The sequence below is a fragment of the Oryctolagus cuniculus genome, chromosome 17 (assembly GCF_964237555.1).
Source record: "Oryctolagus cuniculus chromosome 17, mOryCun1.1, whole genome shotgun sequence".
Lineage (NCBI taxonomy): Eukaryota > Metazoa > Chordata > Mammalia > Lagomorpha > Leporidae > Oryctolagus > Oryctolagus cuniculus.
Window position 1 is genome coordinate 25,754,165 of NC_091448.1, and position 19,291 is coordinate 25,773,455.

The following is a 19,291-nucleotide window of genomic DNA, read 5'->3' on the forward strand; positions in this document are numbered from 1 at the left end:
CACCTGGCTCCTGCCATCGGATCAGAGTGGTGCGCCAGCTGCAGCGTGCCGGCCGCGGTGGCCATTGGAGGGTGAACCAATGGTAAAAGGAAGACCTTTCTCTGTCTCTCTCTCACTGTCCACTCTGCCTGTCAAAAAATAAAAATAAATAAAAATAAATAAATAAAAATAAATTTAAAAAAAAAGGCTTATCTTGCCGGCTGCAGCTCACTAGGTTAATCTTCCGCCTTGCGGCGCCGGCACACCGGGTTCTAGTCCCAGTCGGGGCGCCAGATTCTGTCCCGGTTGCCCCTCTTCCAGGCCAGCTCTCTGCTGTGGCCAGGGAGTGCAGTGGAGGATGGCCCAAGTCCTTGGGCCCTGCACCACATGGGAGACCAGCAGAAGCACCTGGCTCCTGCCTTTGGATCAGTGCGGTGCGCCGGCCACAGCGCGCTGGCCACGGCGGCCATTGGAGGGTGAACCAATGGCAAAAGGAAGACCTTTCTCTCTCTCTCTCACTGTCCACTCTGCCTGTCAAAAAAAAAAAAAAAAAAGGCTTATCTTCCAGAAGCAAGAGGTGGAGCTTGTGACCTAGGAAGATGGTTCGGGATGTTAATTACCAATAGGTTCCATCCAAGCCTTCATGAACTGGAGGTAAAACTCAGTGTCACAGCCCTGTCCAGACAGACAGCACTGCTGTTTCCACAGCAGCTGCAGCACCAGGCTTCAGACAACCCACAGGAAGCCTCGTTTCTACATCCTCTGGCATGATGCCCCGATTCTGGCTGCCACCTACCCCTCACTTACCTTGGGGGAGGACTGACCCAGAACAGTGGAGGACAGAGAGAGACTATACAAGGAGGGTATCAGGGAATGGTATGGTAGGGATAGTCTATACCCTTTTCCACTTCATCCTTTTTTTTTTTTTTTTTTTTTTGGAAAGGCATAGAGGCAGAGAGAGAGATTCCCCCATTGCCTAGTTCACCACCCAGGTGCCCACAGTAACTGGGGATGGGCTGGACCAAAGCCATGAGCCCAGAACTTGATGTGGGTTTCCCACAAGGGTGGCAAGGACCTAACTGCTTAAGCCACCACCTGCTTCCTCCCAGGCTGTGCACTGGCAGGAAGCACGAATCTGAGGCAGAGCTGGGACTCAAACCCAGGCTCTCTGATATGGGATGTGGGTATCCCCAGCAGTGTCTTATAACTGCTGCCTTAAACCCCAGCCCCTACAGAACTTGATAACTGCCGAAGGACAAACTGTCATTAACATACAAGCTGGGGTAATAGCACAGTGAATACTCACAAATTTATTTCCTATAACTGGCTGGGCCCATGGAAAAAAATCCTCCAAAGACTTTAACCACAGTAAGGATTAAGTCCACAGGAGCTGCAGGAAGGTGTTTCCCATACAGGATGAAAAATTTTCAGAAAACTGCTTTTCTGTTAAGAAGCAGAGTAAGACTCACTTATCCCAACTCTGGCAGCTAGTGGGGACACCTCAGGAGGCAAAAATGACAAGAATTATTCGAAGGCCTTCCAGGGACAGAGATAGATGCAGAACACGTGGTTTGGTGCAAGAGGCGAGGGGCCAGGACACGGATGGCTCGCTGAGCCTGACCCCTGCCCAGCAGGGATCGCCAGAGCCAGCCCTCTCTGGGCCCAGTGCTTGGAGAAGGTTTCACTGACTCAAAGCCAGCCGTTCCTTTGTACCTGAGGTTTTAGCTCCTGATCCTCTCTCGGTGGCAAGTGGAAACACCCATGAACTTGTAAGGCACAGGCACCAGCAACCAACCTGAACACAGCAGAGGAGAGCTGGCTGGCTGGCCCAGGCTCATGACCCTGCCAAGTCCACTTCTCCCCCTCAGCCCTCTACCATACAAACAAGAAGGAGGATTAGTCCATGGCTCCCTGCAGTCTCATGAAGAGTTGTGTGACGAGCAGAGTGCTTCTTAGAGGAAGGAGGCAGATGTCCCTGGATGGTATCTGGCCATCCTGAACACGCTCAGCGTTGCCAGACTCCTGCAGCCCCGCCGACTCCACTGTTGGGTCAGTGTGGGGCATAGGCTGGGCTCGGACACACGGCAGCAGGCACCCAAGCCACTCTCAGCATCTCATGCCAACCTCATCTGGCTCCTGCAGTGAGGACAAGCTGCGGTCTCCTGAGAGGTGGCCTACTACAATCGTCGGTACCGGCCCAAATCCTGCCTCTGCCCCAATGCACTACATCAACTCAGACGAGTCGTGTAACTTCTCTGGGTGTCAACTGTTCCATCTGTTGAATGGGGGAAATGAGAGATGTTATAAGGTGTAGAAGAAAACTAACACTCTAAAGAATTTCTGGTACAAACTAGTCAAGCGCATATTCCTTCCTTGAACAATTTATTTGGGAATCATTTCAATTTTGTAGATGCAAGAATAATAGTACCCAGATCACCCACCCAGCCTTCCTTCAATTTCCCTCCTAGCATTGCCTCATTTGGCACTTCTTACACACACTCTTGCACACAATGAAACCAGCAGGTTCCTACTCAAGACATACAAACACACGCACACATATACCCCCAAGGGGTTTTCCAGAAGTTTGTGCCAAATAAGTATTATGAAAAAACTATGCATAGATTTCAAAATATTTTTCCCACCAAAATAGATTTTTGAAATCTGTTGGGGCCAGCGTTGTAGCACAGGTTAAGCCACTGCCTGCGGCACCAGCATCCCATATGGGCACCGATTCATGTCCCAGCTACTCCACTTCTGATCCAGCTCCCTGCTAATGGTCTGGGAAAAGCAGTGGAAGATGGCCCAAGTGTTTGGACCCTGCCACTCACACGGGAGACCTGGAAGACGCTCCGGGCATTGTGGCCATCTTGGGGAGTAAACCAGTGGATAGAAGATCTGTCTCTCCCTCTTTAACTCTGACTTACAAAATAAATAAAGATTTTTTAAAAAGTGAAATCTGTTTTACCTGAACTTCCTCATGTACCCTTACACTGTCCTTCGTTGGGTTTCTGTGTGGCGTTCTGTTTGACAAGAACAAGGAGCTATCGGAGGGTGGGAGGCTGGCGGCCAGGAGAAAGCAAGGGGAGGCTGCGGTTGAGTGAAGGTTCCACAGCTCGACTCCCTGCTCCCCGCCCACAATACAAACGGCAAGCACTTAAGTGTTCTGCTGTAGAGATGAACTATTACATGGACAGGGACCAGAAAAAGTTCTTGTTACATAAGACTGTTAGTTACTTTTTTTTAGTTATTTTTTTTTTAACACACACACACACACACACACACACACAACACCACAAAGCAATGGAAACAGCTTTGTTATACACAAGTGTTTCTGCAGTACTTGTTGTAATAGGATTGTACTTTAAGAAGCTGCAAAGTTTACCTAGGACAGAGGTATTCAATGTAAGTTTATGGCTAGTAGAACATTAAAGAATTCTATAGGAAATCTGGTTTGCAGGAAAGAGCTCCTCATATCCCTCCTAGGAGGGTTGGATAACCTCTGAGAAGCAGGCCAGGAAATTCTCCATGACGCCAAGCCCCTGGATGGAGCTTTCTCTTGGAATTTGTCCCTGTGAGCCCCCTTACCGGGCACTTCTGTCTATAATGACTCCGCCCCCAGTTACCCCACAGCTAGAGAGGGAGACCTGCTCAAGCCGATCATGTGGCCCAGGCTTCCTTCCCATCAGAAGCAGGGGTGTGCACCAGGGGCTCCTCCACACGGAGGAGTAAGTTGTTATTGTGGCACAATGCCACTTGTACCTACAGCCTGCTCCAGGAATGTGCCACCCACATTTATTCCCAGGTGCTTATACGGTTTCACAAAGTCACAATAAGGTGACACCCTTTCCTGTAAGCTTCATCCTAGCAAGTCTCTGTAACCATGACCCCAAAAGGCAGGAACACAAGTCGGCCGCCTGTGCCCTGTCTGCTCCTGGTTAGCTACTCACTGAATATGGAAATTGCATACTTCAAACACTAGCACCACATCATACACGTAATAACAGAGTAACCATCATCTAATTGTCTGCAGCAAGTGAGTGCCTGTGGTGTGAACGGTTACTCCAGGTGCTACAGCAACAAGCAGACTCTGTAGCCCGTTTTCCAAGTCTCAGTGAGTCAGTTTAATAAATCTTTGTTCCTGGAATACAAATCCACAAACAGAAGGGGAGCAAAGGCTGGGGGCGTGCTGGAGGGGCATTAAGTCAGGGAGGGGACCAGTGGTGGCATGTTAAGCCGCCACATGGGATGCTGTATGCCCTATCAGAATACCTGGTTGTAGTCCTGGCTGCTTGTTGCTTCCAATCTAGCTTCCTGCTAATGCGCCTTGGAAGGAAGTGAATAATGGCTAAGTATTTGGGTTTCTGCCACCCATGCAGAGATCCTTATGTACTTCCTGACTTCAGCCTGGCCCAACATGGCTATTGTGGGCATTTCAGGAGTGAACCAGTGGATAGAAGGTCAATCTCTCCCTCTCTGTCACTATGCCTTTCAAATGAATAAATATTTTTTTCCAAATATTTTTCCAAATATTTTCCAAAAAATATTTATTTATGTATTTATGTATTTATTTGAAAGAGTTACACAGAGACAGAAGGAAAGGCAGAGAGTGAGAGAAAGTAACAGAGAGAGGTCTTCCATCTGCTGGTTTACTCCCCAATTGGCCTCAACAGCCGGAGCTGGGCCAATCTGAAGCCAGGAGTGTCCTCCGGGTCTCCCACTGAGGCGCAGGGGCCCAAGGACTTGGGCCATCTTCTACTGCTTTCCCACGTCACAGCAGAGAGCTGGATTGGAGGTAGAGCAGCCCGGACTCGAACCAGCGCCCATATGGGATGCCGGCACTGCAGGCATAGGCCCTACCCTCTATGCCACAGTGCCGGCCCCAGTGAATAAATAAATCGTTCAAAATAAATTCAAAACCGATTTTCCATCCACGAATGAGAAGAATGCTTTGCTTAATAAAGCAAAAGAGCCATATTAGCCAGATAGTCTTGGGCAAATTACTTTGTTCTGGGCCTCAGTTTCCTTATCTGCAAAAACAAGGAAGTGCCACCTGCCCCAGCCAAACATGAGGACAAGAGAGAAAACTTGAGTACCCACCATAAGAACTGAAGGATTAAACAAGTGGGTATACTGTCAGAAGGAAGGCTATCTATATTCTCATTTCCCCCAAAAAACACAGGTGAATCCAGGGACCTTCCAGAGTTAGGGTTCACAGACTCTCTGTGGGCAGCATCCTTCCATGAGCTCAGAACCACCCAGGATTATTAGTTCCAATGAGAAGTGCAGGTGCTGCTCTCAGCACTAAGGTCCCCCAGGGAGGAGGCTCACCCAGCCTCCTGCCCCACAAGTCTCTAAATCCAGACTGCAATGTTGTAAAAGCCCTCTGGATGCATCCCCTTTATCATTCCAAATGCTCTCCTCCCCTACCCCTGCCCCTCCCCCAGCCCATATGGCATATCTGATGGGCACAAGTTAGAGACAATCCCCAAACAGGGGCTGTGTGGCAGGTTTTCTGCCAGCCCATAGCCATGAAGCAGGGAGTGCTCGTGTTACCAGCCCCGGTTCTCTCTAAGCTGTGTGCACAGAAGACTTCCAAATGGAAGGGAGCAGGGAGGGTAGTGAGGAGGAGACATGGGTGGGAGACAAGGGGTAGGAGAGACAAGGGAGCAAAAGAAACCTGGGGCCGTGCTGTGGCACAGTGGGTAAGGCTGCCGCCTTTAGGTGCCGGCATCCCATATGGGCACTGGTTCAAGTCCCAGCTGCTCCACTTCCAATCCAGCTCTCTGCTATGGCCTGGGAAAGCAGTAAAAGATGGCCTAAGTGCTTGGGCCCCTGCACCTGCATGGGAGACCCGGAAGAAGCTGCTGGCCCTGGCCATTGTAGCCATTTGGGATTTGAACCAGCAGATGAAGATCTCTCCTTCTCCCTTTCTGTGTAACTGTGCCATTCAAATGAATAAAATAAATCTTCAGACAGACAGAGAAACAAAAAGCTGCCTCTTGGCTTACTCACATTTCACTCTGTAACGCCCAGCCAGGTGGGTTTATAAGAAGCCACTGCAGAATACAACCTTAGTCAGGAGACATGGATGATGGTGTGAGTGCCCAGGGCTTGGGAAATATAATGAACATCTCTTTCTGCACACCCCACTTGGTAGTGCCGGAGAGACAGCAGTACCTGGGGTGGTCGGATGATATCTGGCTTGGGAGAGAAGGCTCTCAATCTGATCACACCTCTCAGATGTCGCCCTAGGGCCAACAGACAGTGCTGGTTCCTGGCCTGGGAAAGTCAGTGGTTCAAATTGATTTTTTAAAAAAGATTTATTTTAGTTGAAAGGCAAAGTTACAGAGAGAGGAGAGAAAGAGGAGAGAAAGAGAGAGGTTTTCCATCCACTGGTTCATTCCTCAAATGGCTGGAGAAGCCAGCCAGACGGAAGTCAGGAGCCAGGAGCTTGTTCTGGGTCTTCTGTGTGGGTGCAGAGGCCCAAGCACTTGGGCCACCTTCCACTGCTTTCCCAGGGGCATTAGCAGAGAAGCTGGACCAGGATCAGAGCACCAGGGATTCAAACCAGCACCCATAGGGGATGCTGGCATTCATGCTATGCCACAGGGCTAGCCCTAAGATTGATTTTTAAAGATTTATTTATTTGCAAAGCAGAGTGACAGAGAGATGTATTTTCTGTCCTCTGGTTTACTCCCTAAATGGCCGCAAGAGAAAGAGAGAGAGATCGATCTTCTGTCCTCTGGTTTACTCCCTAAATGGCTGCAACAGCCAGTGTGGGCCAGGCTGAAACTAAGAGCCTTGGTCTTCCACACGGGTGGCAGGGGCCCAAGTACTCAGGCCATCACCCGCTGCCTTCCCAGGGAGCTGGATTGAAGTGGAGCAGCCAGAACTGGAACCAGCACTCCCACGTGGAATGCCAGTGATGTCGCAAGCAGCAGCTGAACTCGCCGCTCCACAACACTGGCCTCTGATTCAGAGTCTCCTGCTTTTCCTTGCACTGCAGTATAGCACTACTAGGAAGTTGGTACAAATTTATCTGGAATAAAGAGACATCTAGTATTCACCAGTCTCCTTGGCTTCTCACCCCTATCTACTTCTACACATAAAGTCAAGAACGTTGTCGTGACACAGTGGGTTAAACCACCTCTTATGATGCCGGCACCCCTTACAAGAGTGCCAGTTCACATCCCGGCTGCTCCACTTCTGATCCAGCTTCCTGCTGATGTTACTAGGAAGGCAGTGGATGATGGCCCCATTACTTGGGCCCCGGCCACCCACGTGGGAAATTTCTAGTTCCTGGCTTCAACCTGGCCCAGTCTTGGCTTTTGCAACCATTTGAAAAGCAAACCAGTAGATTTTGGCTGGGAGATAGCTCTTGCTTGTGCTTTCTTTCTCTCTCTCCCCACCACACACACTCTACCTTTCAAATTAATTAATTTAAAAAAAAAAAAAGCCAGGTAGTCTGCCTTTTTAACAAAATTGTAACAAAATCCTACACACTGGCTGTTTCCATGGATCAAACTGGTAGCTGTCCAAGCTCACTCTCTGGCTTTAAGCGTGTTAGGAAGAGAACCTACAGGCCTAGCAATGACATCCATGGAAATGCCACGTCTTTGCCACCAGCTGGGCTTCAAGCCCAATGACCAGGATGAATAGCAGACCAGTGATTTAAAGAGGGAACATTAACACTTTGGGGGGGTTTGCCTTGCAAGTGGCTGAAGAGAAGTATTACAGAGGGGGACAGTGTGTGAGACCAGCAGCGGTAAAGACCATTACCAGTGAGCCTGGGGGAGGCGTGGCTCACTCTCCCCACCCCACTGCCTTTCCAGCAACTCAATCCAGCAAGTATTTATTGAGCATGACACTCCCGTCTGCCTTGGCCCTCCCTCTGCAAAAACACTCAAATCTGTTCAAGCTGCAGGGTGAGTTCCATTGCACTTGAACTTGAAACATGAGGTGCTTACCTCTTAAAAGGGCAGGCACACAATTTCCAGGATAGGGCAAAAAGGACTGAAGAGGTTTGATGTAATTAAGGAACACAGCTGACCAGACAAGGCTACAATGTCAATTTTGAAAGGGAAGGGAAAGGAAAAACTTAATCTGAGGGAGAACAATATATTGGTCAATTTAAAAAACAAACAAAAAAAGCCTACTGTAAACATCCCAGTAGCTCTCTAATTAACCACATCAAACACTGAATATTCCTGCATGCTATGCCTCCTCCAACTTACATATATATATATATGTATTTTTAAAAGATTTATTTATTTATTTGAAAGGCAGAGTTACAGAGACAGAGGCAGAGAGAGAGGTCATCCATTTGCTGGTTCACTCCCCAAATGGCTGCAACAGCTGGAGTTGGGCCAGTCTGAAGCCAAAAGCCTGGAGCTTCTTCCAGATCTCCCAAGCAAGTGCAGGGCCCAAGGACTTGGGCCATCTTCCACTGCTTTCCCAGGCCACAGCAGGGAGCTGGATGGGAAGTGGAGCAGTAATGACTCAAACCAGCATCCACGCAGGATGCAGGCATTGCAGGTGGTGGCTTTACCCACTACACCACAGCACTGGCCCCTTGAAATCATATTTCACTCATGTGCAGATGATAGCCACCTGCTCTTAGAGATGTATATTTAGTCCTATTTTTGGTCCACAAGGAGGTAGTACCTCAATACTATCCTGCATATCTTCATTTAGGATAAGACAAAGGATTCAAATGGCAGAGGTGGAGGTAGACTTGGTTGGCCCTAACAACTTTTTCCCCTGAAAAAGTCAACCACAGGGTCAGTGCTGTGGCATAGTGGGTAAAGTTGCTGCCTGCAGCACAGGCATCCCATAAGGGTGCCCGTTCAAGTCCCAGCTGCTCCACTTCTGATCCAGCTCCCTGCTAATGTGCCTGAGAAGGCAGCAAAAGATGGCTCATGTCCTTGGGCCCCTGCATGCATGTGGGAGACCCGGAAGAAGCTCCTGGCTCCTGGTTTCAGATCAGCTCAACTTAGCAATTGCAGCCATTTGGGGGAGTGAACCAGCAGATGGGAAATACCTCTCACTCTGTAACTCTACTTTTCAAATAAATAATATATAAATATTTTTTAAAAATTAAAAAGTCAACTGCCGTTTCCAGGATAGGGAGCTCAGGGTCAGAGAACAGGCATCCCGAACTTAGAACTTTGCTTTCCCATTCTCTAGGAAGTCCCATTCCAGACAGCGTCTAAGAGACAACTCCCCAACTTCTGACCACAGCCCGGCTGCTTCAGGGCAATCAGAATCTTCCCAGGCCTCCCCCAACCTCCACCCTGTTTATTGTGCAGCTGGAAGAGGGAACTGCTAACGTGTAGGCCGGGCTGTGTCCAGGGCACTCCGTCCATGCCAGTGTCAGCTGTCTGGGGCTTGTGAGCACGGCCACAGGCCTAGGAGCCTGAGCAGGGCAGGGTAAGTGGCTGTGCACGGCCCAGACTGCAGTTCCAGGTCCCCCAGGGCTGGACTTGCAGTTTTCCTGTTATGAAATACTTTGATAGCATTCTTTTAAGTTCATTAAAACCACCCTTGATTGGCTGTGTTGCTCCCACACAGTTAAAGTCAATTGAGGCTTATTGGGGCCTGAGGATAAGCATTTAAAAGATTCCAAAGCTGAGCATTCAGTTTTGAAGCAACCCCGAGGGGAAAGCCGGGTTCCAGGAAGAGTTTTCAAAACCAGGAGGTTCAGTGGGGACCATGAGCTGGAGGCCTGAGTGTCAGCAGCCAGCTGTCCCAGAATCTTCCACCAGACAGCTGTTCCCAGGAACAACAGTCCCTTCACAAGCTCCACGCGACTGGAGAGGAACTGGAGCACAGATAATTTATAAATTTCAAATATCATCCAAAACTCTTTCCTCTCTGAGATCAGGATTTGTTTCGGACATAACAGTGTGAATAGATTTGGCTAATGTTTGGTTAATTCATACCCTGCAAACCAAATAATGGAATCCTCTGTGAAGAGTCAACCCAGGCAAGGAGGAGGGGTGGTGACCGCATTTCCCACCCGTACCTTGCTGGCGTTCGTGCTTCTCCATTCCCTCTTCTACACGGGCGAGGGACAAAATCCACTGTCATGAAATTTACTTGCCAATGGGCATCCACCTACTGGGATGGAAACACAAAGTTTTCCCTTTCAGCCCCTTCCGAGGGCTCCCACAGAGTAAAAAGCAAGCCCAGCTAAGTTTAGTTAGCGCTCCTGAGTTAGGGTCAAATCGCATCTGACCTAGGTGATAATGTCACTGAGAACTCTAAAACCAGACCTGCCCCTGGAATATGTCGCTCCCTAGAGAACACCTCTACGGGGGACCTGGAATGATCAGGAGGTGGCGGCTCCATTTCTAAGAGCCTCACTGAGATCAAGGCGTATGGCCCTGGTGCCCATCACAGAACTCCACGTAAACTGCACTTAGCACAAAGCGCAGGGCTAGTGTTCTTCTGGCTTTGAAAGGCCACATCAACCACTTTGGCAACGCTCAAATTAACACCATCACTATAAAAGTTTTGCAATCCTGCCTCCAATTTTCTGGAGGCTGATTTACGTCTGGAAACAGAGAACAACGTCCTCGTACCAGCACGCCCCACTGCTGCTCTCACCCCCTCCTCACTGACCTCAAGCGGTGTGACATCTCTTAGTCTACATTCTGTAAGTGAGGAACTCCCCATACCACACAAGTCTAACCCTCTGCTATCCGAAACACTGAAGAACACCAGCTGTACACTCCCCTGGGTGCCAGAGACACAGGCAGGTAGACGACACAGCCCCCAAAGTCAAGGACGTCATCAATGACGGTAACATTTAAGAGTCAGATGTTCCAGCAGGGCGTTTTGCTGACCGCGTGCCTAGTACTGGCAAAGCTGGCAAGAGCAACAGTTAGTGGTGCCGGCCTAGAAAGTGCCTGGTGCTCTAACGCTTCCCAAACAGGTGCCTCAATCATGGGTTTAGGAGAACTGGTGCTCTTAGAAGGATTTTAACCGCACCCCCTTGCCTCACTGCAGCAAGATGGCTCCTTGGCACGGCAAGGTTCATGTCTGGTCTCATGCCCGGGCTGTTGCTGGCACCAAGGGCCAGAAGGGCCAGCTTGATGAGGGCTTTCTCGGGATCTCCAGGTTCCTTCATGCGATTCCATACTGATCTGAACACCCATGCCGCCAGGACTAGGCTTCAAAGCACTGAAGGACAGGAGTTTAATAATTACCAATAGCACTGCTAATAACAATGCTGCCTTATACTCAAGAAACAGCCATCCTGGGAACCTAACCGCCACTTGTACAAACCAACCTTCCTCTGTCCCTGTGAGGAAGCCAGTGTGTTAGAGCAACCGCGACTACTGCCAGCTCTCAACGATCTGTTCAGAAAAAAGAAAGGTGATGGGAAAAATTCAAAACAGGAGATAAGCCTCAAGAAATTCCCATCTGATTTTAAAATGCGCTGACTGCAGTTGTGGGTAGTTAGGCTGCGAGAGAGGAGGGATGCAAGGGGAGGGGGAGCAAATTTGCCTAACAGTTAAGCTTTCACGTAAATTCAAATTAGCTGATGTCCACCGGGTTCTAGTCCCGGTTGGGGCACCGGATTCTGTCCCGGTTGCCCCTCTTCCAGGCCAGCTCTCTGCTGTGGCCAGGGAGTGCAGTGGAGGATGGCCCAAGTGCTTGGGCCCTGCACCCCATGGGAGACCAGGAAAAGCACCTGGCTCCTGGCTCCTGCCATCGGATCAGCGCGGTGCGCTGGCCGCAGCGCACCAGCCGTGGCGGCCATTGGAGGGTGAACCAACGGCAAAGGAAGACCTTTCTCTCTGTCTCTCTCTCTCACTGTCCACTCTGCCTGTCAAAAAAATAAATAAATAAATAAATAAATAAATAAAAAAAACAAATTAGCTGATGTCTACTGAACACAGTTCACCCGACAAAGGTCACGTGGGCATTCTGGATTCACACGCGATCTTCCACAAAGATCAGGAAGCTGACTGGAAGCAGATGGCTCCCTTCCTTTTCCCTTTAAGTAAGAGGGGGGATTCGAGCTCGTTAGTTTCCTTTACTCTCTTGATTTTCTGCAGAGGTGTACATCACAAACAGTTGAACTGATGATCTTTGTTTAGCAATAATGGACAGGTGCGATGTTTAAGACAAGAGTGGGCAAACTTTCCTGTAAAGAGGCACCTGGTGTGGGCCATGCCATCTCTACCACAACTACTCAGCTCTGCCACTGACTGCATGAAAGCAGCCATGCATAATATCTAAACAAAGAAGTGTGGCTCTGTTCCAATAAAACTTTATTTACAGGGTCAGGCGCTGTGGCACAGCAAGTTAAACGACCACTTGGGATGCCCACACCTCATATCGCAGTGCGGATTTCCAGTCCCAGCTGCTCCACTTCTCATCCAGCTTCCTGCTAATGAATCCTGGGAGGCAGCTGATGATGGCTCAAGTGCTTGGGGCCCTGCCACCCACCTGGAAAACTGAGATAGACTTCATGGCTCTTGGCTTCAGCCTGGCCCAGCCCTGGCTACTGCAGGAATCTGGGGAGTAAATCAGCAGATGGAAGATCTCTCTCTCCCTCTGCCACTCTTTCAAGTAGATGAAAATAAACATTTTTTAGAAGTTATTTACAGGAACAGACAGATGGCCAGGTATGGCCTGCAGGCCACAATTGCTAACATCTTATTTAACAAGATTCTGGTGGGTAAGGAGGCTCTGAGGCAGCAGCTGGCCGGCTCCGGCAGAGCCGGTCCACTGGAGGAATGACCTGCAGAGCTTGATTAAACACGATCTTCATTCTAGGGACGCAGAGACAGAGGCACTAGACGGGATAGAGACCCCATAATTCACCTCTGAGTCCTGCTTGCTCCATCATCAGTGGTCCTGGAAGAACATAAAAGTTAGCAGCCTCTAATTGACCTAAGACACAAAAGAGAATTTAATTTAAGGGGGAACCGCCACAAGAACTTTATCCTGGGTTTCTACCACCCACTGGTTGTTCTCAGCTTTCTTGGAGTTAGCCTGCATTGTTCTCCCCACTCTCCAGCCTTCCTTAGTCCTAGTGCAGGCTCATAAAAATGAAGCCACTGCTCATTTTATGAGGACATCCCTTACGGATTAATGATCACAGAAGGTCAACCCCACTCTTTACACCAGAATCCTCTTTACAAGGTCTAACGTAGCTTGTCAAGAGCACAGCAGGTGTGCAGAAGGGACACAACCACACAGCCCTGAGGTCACGTCACTTTGAGATGGGAAAGAGAAATGGTGATGACACACACTTGTTCCTGAAACCCTGTCCCAGCTCACATGCCTTCTTAAACAGTTGGCCTGCAGAGAACTGTTTAGAAAGCTCATTTTAAAAGATGAGGGAATAAAAATGCAAGAGGAGGCCCTGAAATTCTGAAACCTGCAGTACTGGTTTCAGACCAATCTGGGTTTGCTCTTTGAAGCCTGAAAAGGCAGTGGGTCCTGGCCAACAGTGCTCTCACCTCGGCTCAGGGGAGGGAGTAACAGCAATACAAGCAAAAGCAAACACTGTTTATAGCACCTCCTACGTGCCAGGCACTGCTCTACCCACTTTCTATGGATTAACTCATTTGATTTTTAGGATGTAGCTATTACCTAAGAGGAGGAAACTGAGGCACAGATCTAAGCAACATTCTCCAAGCCACACAGTTAGTAAATAACAGAACCTGGGCTCAAAACCCATGCATTCTTTATCCTAATGTCAGTCTCTTATGGGTGTGCAACTACAAGGGGTTTCCCTCTGCCCCATATACCCCACTGGCCTGGAGGAAACCACCCCTGCAGCTTCTCAAGGCCAAGGAATGGAGATGATCTCAATCTAAGACCAGGTGTGTCCTGCCCACCCCCAAACCAAAGGCCAGGTACATTTCTCTAATTTCTGGTCACAAAGAAGTCCACAGGTGCAGGCTACTCTTCTATTTTTTCTCTCTCCTGCCATATTTTAAATCCTCAGGTAAATGCATATTAACAGGTGGAGAAATAATGGATCAATCCAATCCATAAGCCAGAGTTTACCATCCCCGCCCTAAATCACCTGACAAGTCATGCCCAGCTCTAGCCTCCTCCACCTCCACAAAAGGAATAGGCCATGTAAAAAGCCCAAGCTTCCAAATCTACATTCTTCCTCCTTCCACAGCATCCACTAGCATTTGAACATGTATTGGCTTTGTAGGAGACACAAAATAACTGCTATTGAAAGAGGATCGCTAATCAATTTCCAGCTACTGCACAGGCAGGCATTCTGTTGGTGTCTACCAAAAATAACTAAGGTTCTGATGTTTGTGGTTCCACTGGCTTTCCTGGGTTTTAAGGAAGCCCAAACAAAACCGACAGGTCTGTAGTCTTGTGGTTTGCTCTACAGCCTGTGATGGGCCCAAGTCTGCCTTGCTCTACACCACTGGGTTCTATACATGCTTCTACTACTTGGTCACCATCTTGTTCCCAGATTTGACCAAGTTTCTGTGTTCCAGGATGTGATGCCGCTGTGAGGTCTGGGCAGGCTTGGGGGGTTTGCTAACTCTGAGACCTGCTTAATCCCATTCCCACCTAGCAAGGCACGGCAGCAACTACACTTGCAGGAGAGGGCTGTGTAGCAGCTAAGCTTAGTCATCACCAAGAGCTCAAGCGACTCTGGTTCAGAGACTGTCACTAACCATTAAGATGGCAGGGACCATGACTTCTGTACATTTGGTACAGACTCAGGCTTTGGAAGTGTGCAATGATCTTTTCACATCTGGTGTGAATCAAATGCAAGCCTCACTTTCAACTTACTGCCAACCTCCTCATGCAAGTAGGTTCCTTTTTCCCCGTTCCTAAGTGCCTGCTTTTGTGGGAACCATCACAGCTCTGGGTGTGAAAGCAAGGCTAGGCGTGCTCCTCCCCCGCTTCCCCACACCCACCACATCAAGCTGCTGTTCAGAAAGTGGGGTATTTGTCACAGCGTACTTGATTCAAGCCCTCACCCCACTGCCACGTTGGCTGGCAATGCCCAGGACAAAACAGCCTTGATGAGGGGAGGAGGATAAGGCAGGGGGCAAACTGCCCAGCTCCTATACACACAGAGACTCAAGCGATGGCTGGAATGAGACAGCCATATTAAGCAGGTCAATGAGCTGGGAACGTGCAACTTCTGGGCCACACCGAGAGGAATGTAGGGAATCGGGAGCTGAGAGTTTGCACGGCAGGAAAAGCCGTTAAACTAACTTACTCCGACCGGCTGCGATGAGACCGGCTCCAGGAGGTAGCTAAAGGGAAGCGCACGTGAAGTGGCGGAGAAAGGAACTCCAGCGCGGTGCAGAGATGCTGGGGCCAAACTCCAGCTGGAGAAGTAACACATGGCTCCGCCGGGCTCCGCTCCGTGCCCCTCCCCCTCCCCGTGCGGGCGTCAAGCGCCCACCGGCTGCGCGCTCCCAGGACCAGCCCTCGGCACAGGGCGCCCCCACCACGCGCCGCTCCTCTTCACGCCTCGCTCCCACCCCCTGCAGCTTCCACTTACCGCATACGATACCTCTACCCACTTTTCGGTTACGCCCCCAAAGCCAGCCTCCTTCTACGAGGGCCCTCACCTCACCTCCGGACCCCGACTCGCTGTACCCTGTCCCGGCGGTGCACTCACTCCACGTTCACGGCTCCTCGCTCTCACGCGCTCCCCTTTCTCTTTTCTTGCCCCCGTCCACTTCCCCACTCACACTTCTCGCCGCACCCCTCCCCCTCTGCACGCGCACCCCCCTCCCCCAACGGCTCCTCCCCCAGCACCCGCTCCAGGCCCGGCTCACCTGCGCGGCCACCCCCGTCCCGGCGCTGGTGCGGCTGCTGCAGCTGGAAGGGGACCGTGGCCCTGAGCGGCTGCAGCCCAGCCCGGGGGGAGCCAGCGGGGACTGGAGGAGAGCAACCCCGCCGGAGCCCCCCGGCACCTCCGCGCCCGGGCCCCCAGGCACCTCCGCCTCTGCCGCCCGCTGCGGCCCCCGCCATCGCCCTCCCGGCCGCCCGCCCGCCTCGGTCCTATAGCGAGTCCCACACAGCCCCCCAACCCCCGCGGCCGCTGCTTATCTGCCCTACGGGGCGGAGACCGGCCCCCTCAGCTCAGAACTCTCATTGGCCTATGGAACCCCAGGACCCCCCTCCCAACCAATTCAAGGCTTGCTCTCCCCTTTCCCAAGGATGATTGGTCGCTGTGCCTAGCGATCCAAGTCAAGACCCCACCCCCGCCCCACCCCCGTCTGCTTGTCTCCATCCGTGAGGCCGTTGATTGGTCCGTCCGGAAGAGGGCTGGTTCTCTAGCGCCGCCAATGAGAAGACACAGAAAGGAGGAGCGTCACACCCAGTCCCAGGTAGTATGCAAATGTGATGTCACGTGACGTCAAGCTAAGTTGGGGACGAGACCGTGTGTAGATTGCAGTCAAACACTAGTGAAATGAGTGATTATGGGGTGAAGGCTAGGGAGGAGTATCAAACTTTATGCAGTTGAGTCCCGGCAACATAGGAAAAAATCAATAATTTCAAAAAACATTAGTTTTAAATCCTCATAGGATCTCAGTGCTAATTGCAAGCTCCAAAACTAAGTCTACAAATTATTGCAAAGTTTGCGTATAATTTGCATGCAATTTGCATTATATTCGTGCTCTTAATGGCTACTTTGCGTCATGTGACACCCACATTTGTCTTTCTCCACATTTCCCAGTCCCTAGTTGGTGTCAGTCCAACATTAAAAAAAAAAAAAATACACAGCTGTTAGCTTGTGACTTAAATTGGGACTCTGAAAAAGAGCAGAGCCATCCATTCCAATTCTAGCTCGGCAGAGTGGAAGGAAGCAAGTGACTGAGAAACCTGCCCAAGTTTCAGAGCAATTCTGTTAGCAAATCCTGGTCTTCCCAGTTCAATGCTCTCTGATCAACAACTCAAAATGAGACTGGATGATCCCCAAAGAGAATGCATGTAGTTGTGAAAAATCACATGCTATAATATATGTGGGAAAGACAACAGCATTTAAGACAGCATTGAAAATTATCTTCTTCTAAAGAAAAAATATTACTCTTGGCATTCATTAGCGGTTTTATTCTATATATGGAAAAAGTACAAGTCAATCAATTCTGGATTGTCTGCGATAAGGGACCATCCAAATAATTGGACAATTCCCTCTAGGTTTATATTTAGCTAGAAATTCTATTTTTGATCTTGCTACAGATTTATCCTTCTATTTTGGTTTTTGCCCAGTTTAATGTTAAAAGGAAGGTATTCCCTGAAGCCACACTAACTAATCAGAGGAAAGAAGGTAATCTTGGGAGCATCCTGTGAGGCAAGGAGAGGTCATCCAGGTATTAAATATTGAAAGCACATAATAACCAAAGTGGAAATTAACAAAGAAACCAGCCTACATACACAGAATTGAGGCAGTGGAACATCCTGAGGAGGGGTTTTCTTGGCAAAGGATGTATGCAGGTTTGAAGGGATTTACTTCAAGATCTGATGTTTGAATTCTGCCTAAGTGACTGAAAGAATGCCGTACTCCTTTTCCATAGGCATGAACTGATACAGTGATAAAAGCTCAATCCTTATGAACTAAATTCAGTGTTTAAATTAATCTGGCATGTATGTTCTTCTTCAAGTTTAACCAGATCAAAGTTTTCATACACTTAAAAAAAATCCTCATGACAATCTGGAAGAAGAAAAACAAATTGTTTTGAGGGTATAAATATGGAAGCTGAAGTCCTAAGAGGTGGGACACTAGCTCAGATCTCCATCGCATGTTATTGGGCCACTCTGCTGCACATCTTCATTAATCAATAATGGTAACAACTGAGATACTGAGTTCCTTTCGACATGACAGGTCCAGGGTAAGCACTGTGAATAACGATCTCATTTAATGCTCCCAATCACACCTGCAAGATGGATCCTCTCCTTCCCACTGAGGCTTCAGAGAGAAACACCATTTCCATGACTGACCAGACAGCCTGACTCTAGAGCTGAGCTCCAGAACTCTGTACCTGTGAAACGTCACCAGAAACACAGAAGTATTACTATGTGTATTTTACATGAAGAATCTCCAAAGATGCAAATCTGACTAGATATTAAAATGAACATTTGTGTGGTGCTATACAGCTTTCACATACACCACCTCATTTAATTCTCACAACAGACATTTAAGATATAAACATGCCCTCATTCAACAGAAGGTTAAGTCAAAAAAGTTAGATGGGTTGCCCAGGATTACCTAGTTGGTAAATGGCAGACCCAAGAATTATATTCCAGGTTTATATTCCAGGTTTTTTTTTTTTTTTTTTTTTTTTTACAGGCAGAGTGGACAGTGAGAGACAGAGAGAAAGGTCTTCCTTTTGCCGTTGGTTCACCCTCCAATGGCCGCCGCGGCCGGCACACCGCGCTGATCTGATGGCAGGAGCCAGGAGCCAGGTGCTTTTCCTGGTCTCCCATGGGGTGCAGGGCCCAAGCACCTGGGCCATCCTCCACTGCACTCCCTGGCCACAGCAGAGAGCTAGCCTGGAAGAGGGGCAACCGGGACAGAATCTGGTGCCCCGACCGGGACTAGAACCCGGTGTGCCGGCGCCGCTAGGCGAGGATTAGCCTAGTGAGCCGCGGCGCCGGCCTCCAGGTCTTTTTAAAAAAAAAAAAAAAAAATTTATTTATTTATTTGAGAGGTAGAGTTACAGAGACAGAAAGGTCTATCTATCTGCCTGTTCACTTCCCAAATGGCCGGAGCTGGGCTGATCCAAAGACAGAAGCTTCTTCCGGGTCTCCAACATGGGTGCAGGGGCCCAAGCACTTGAGCCATCTTCTACTGCTTTCCCAGGCCACAGCAGAGAGCTGGATCAGAAGTGGAGCAGCTGGGACATGAACCAGTGCCCATGTGATATGCTGGCTTGCAGGCAGAGGCTTAGCCTACTACGCCACAGCGCCAGCCCCCATTCTAGGTCTTTTAACTCCAGATTCAAGTACTTTCCCATCAGTTCTCAACTCCTACACCATCGGCCCTACCTGAGAGCAGCAGGGTAAACTAGCTGCTTTCTTGAAATCTGTTGTTGCCTGACAATTTACAGTATTTTCAAGCCGCTAAACATATAAATTTCCTGTCTTAGGAGATTTATGGGTTGACTTGTAGAGTGTGTGTTGGAGGTGAAAGCCCCCAGAGGAGGAGTTTTATGTAAATAGCTTCCTTTTCTGGGCCAGAATCGCCTCTGCTCCATCAACCTCCCAGACTCGCTCTAAAGATAAAAATGACACATTATCATACAGATGAATTGTTCCCACAGAGAGAGGAGTAAGCTGGGTGGTCCCAAGGATA

At 49.4% G+C, this 19,291-nt stretch overlaps 1 protein-coding gene across 5 annotated transcripts in view; it reads right to left on the reverse strand.

Annotated features, from left to right (window-relative positions):
- FAM117A (family with sequence similarity 117 member A) overlaps window positions 1-19,291 on the reverse strand; it is a 79,814-nt gene that overhangs the window by 35,438 nt on the left and 25,085 nt on the right. The window contains exons 1-2 of one of the 5 annotated variants that reach the window (XM_008271317.4): window positions 15,771-15,905; window positions 10,004-10,098 (exon numbers count right to left, since the gene is read on the reverse strand). The exons of 1 other annotated variant lie outside the window; for it this stretch is intronic. In XM_008271317.4, coding sequence (XP_008269539.1) covers window positions 10,004-10,028 — 25 coding nt within the window. In that variant the 5' untranslated portion in view covers window positions 10,029-10,098; window positions 15,771-15,905. Of the gene's footprint in view, window positions 1-10,003; window positions 10,099-15,770; window positions 16,027-17,873; window positions 17,979-19,291 lie in introns of those variants that run through there. 3 more of the 5 variants (XM_070060837.1, XM_051824876.2, XM_051824875.2) reach the window with 3 other exon arrangements.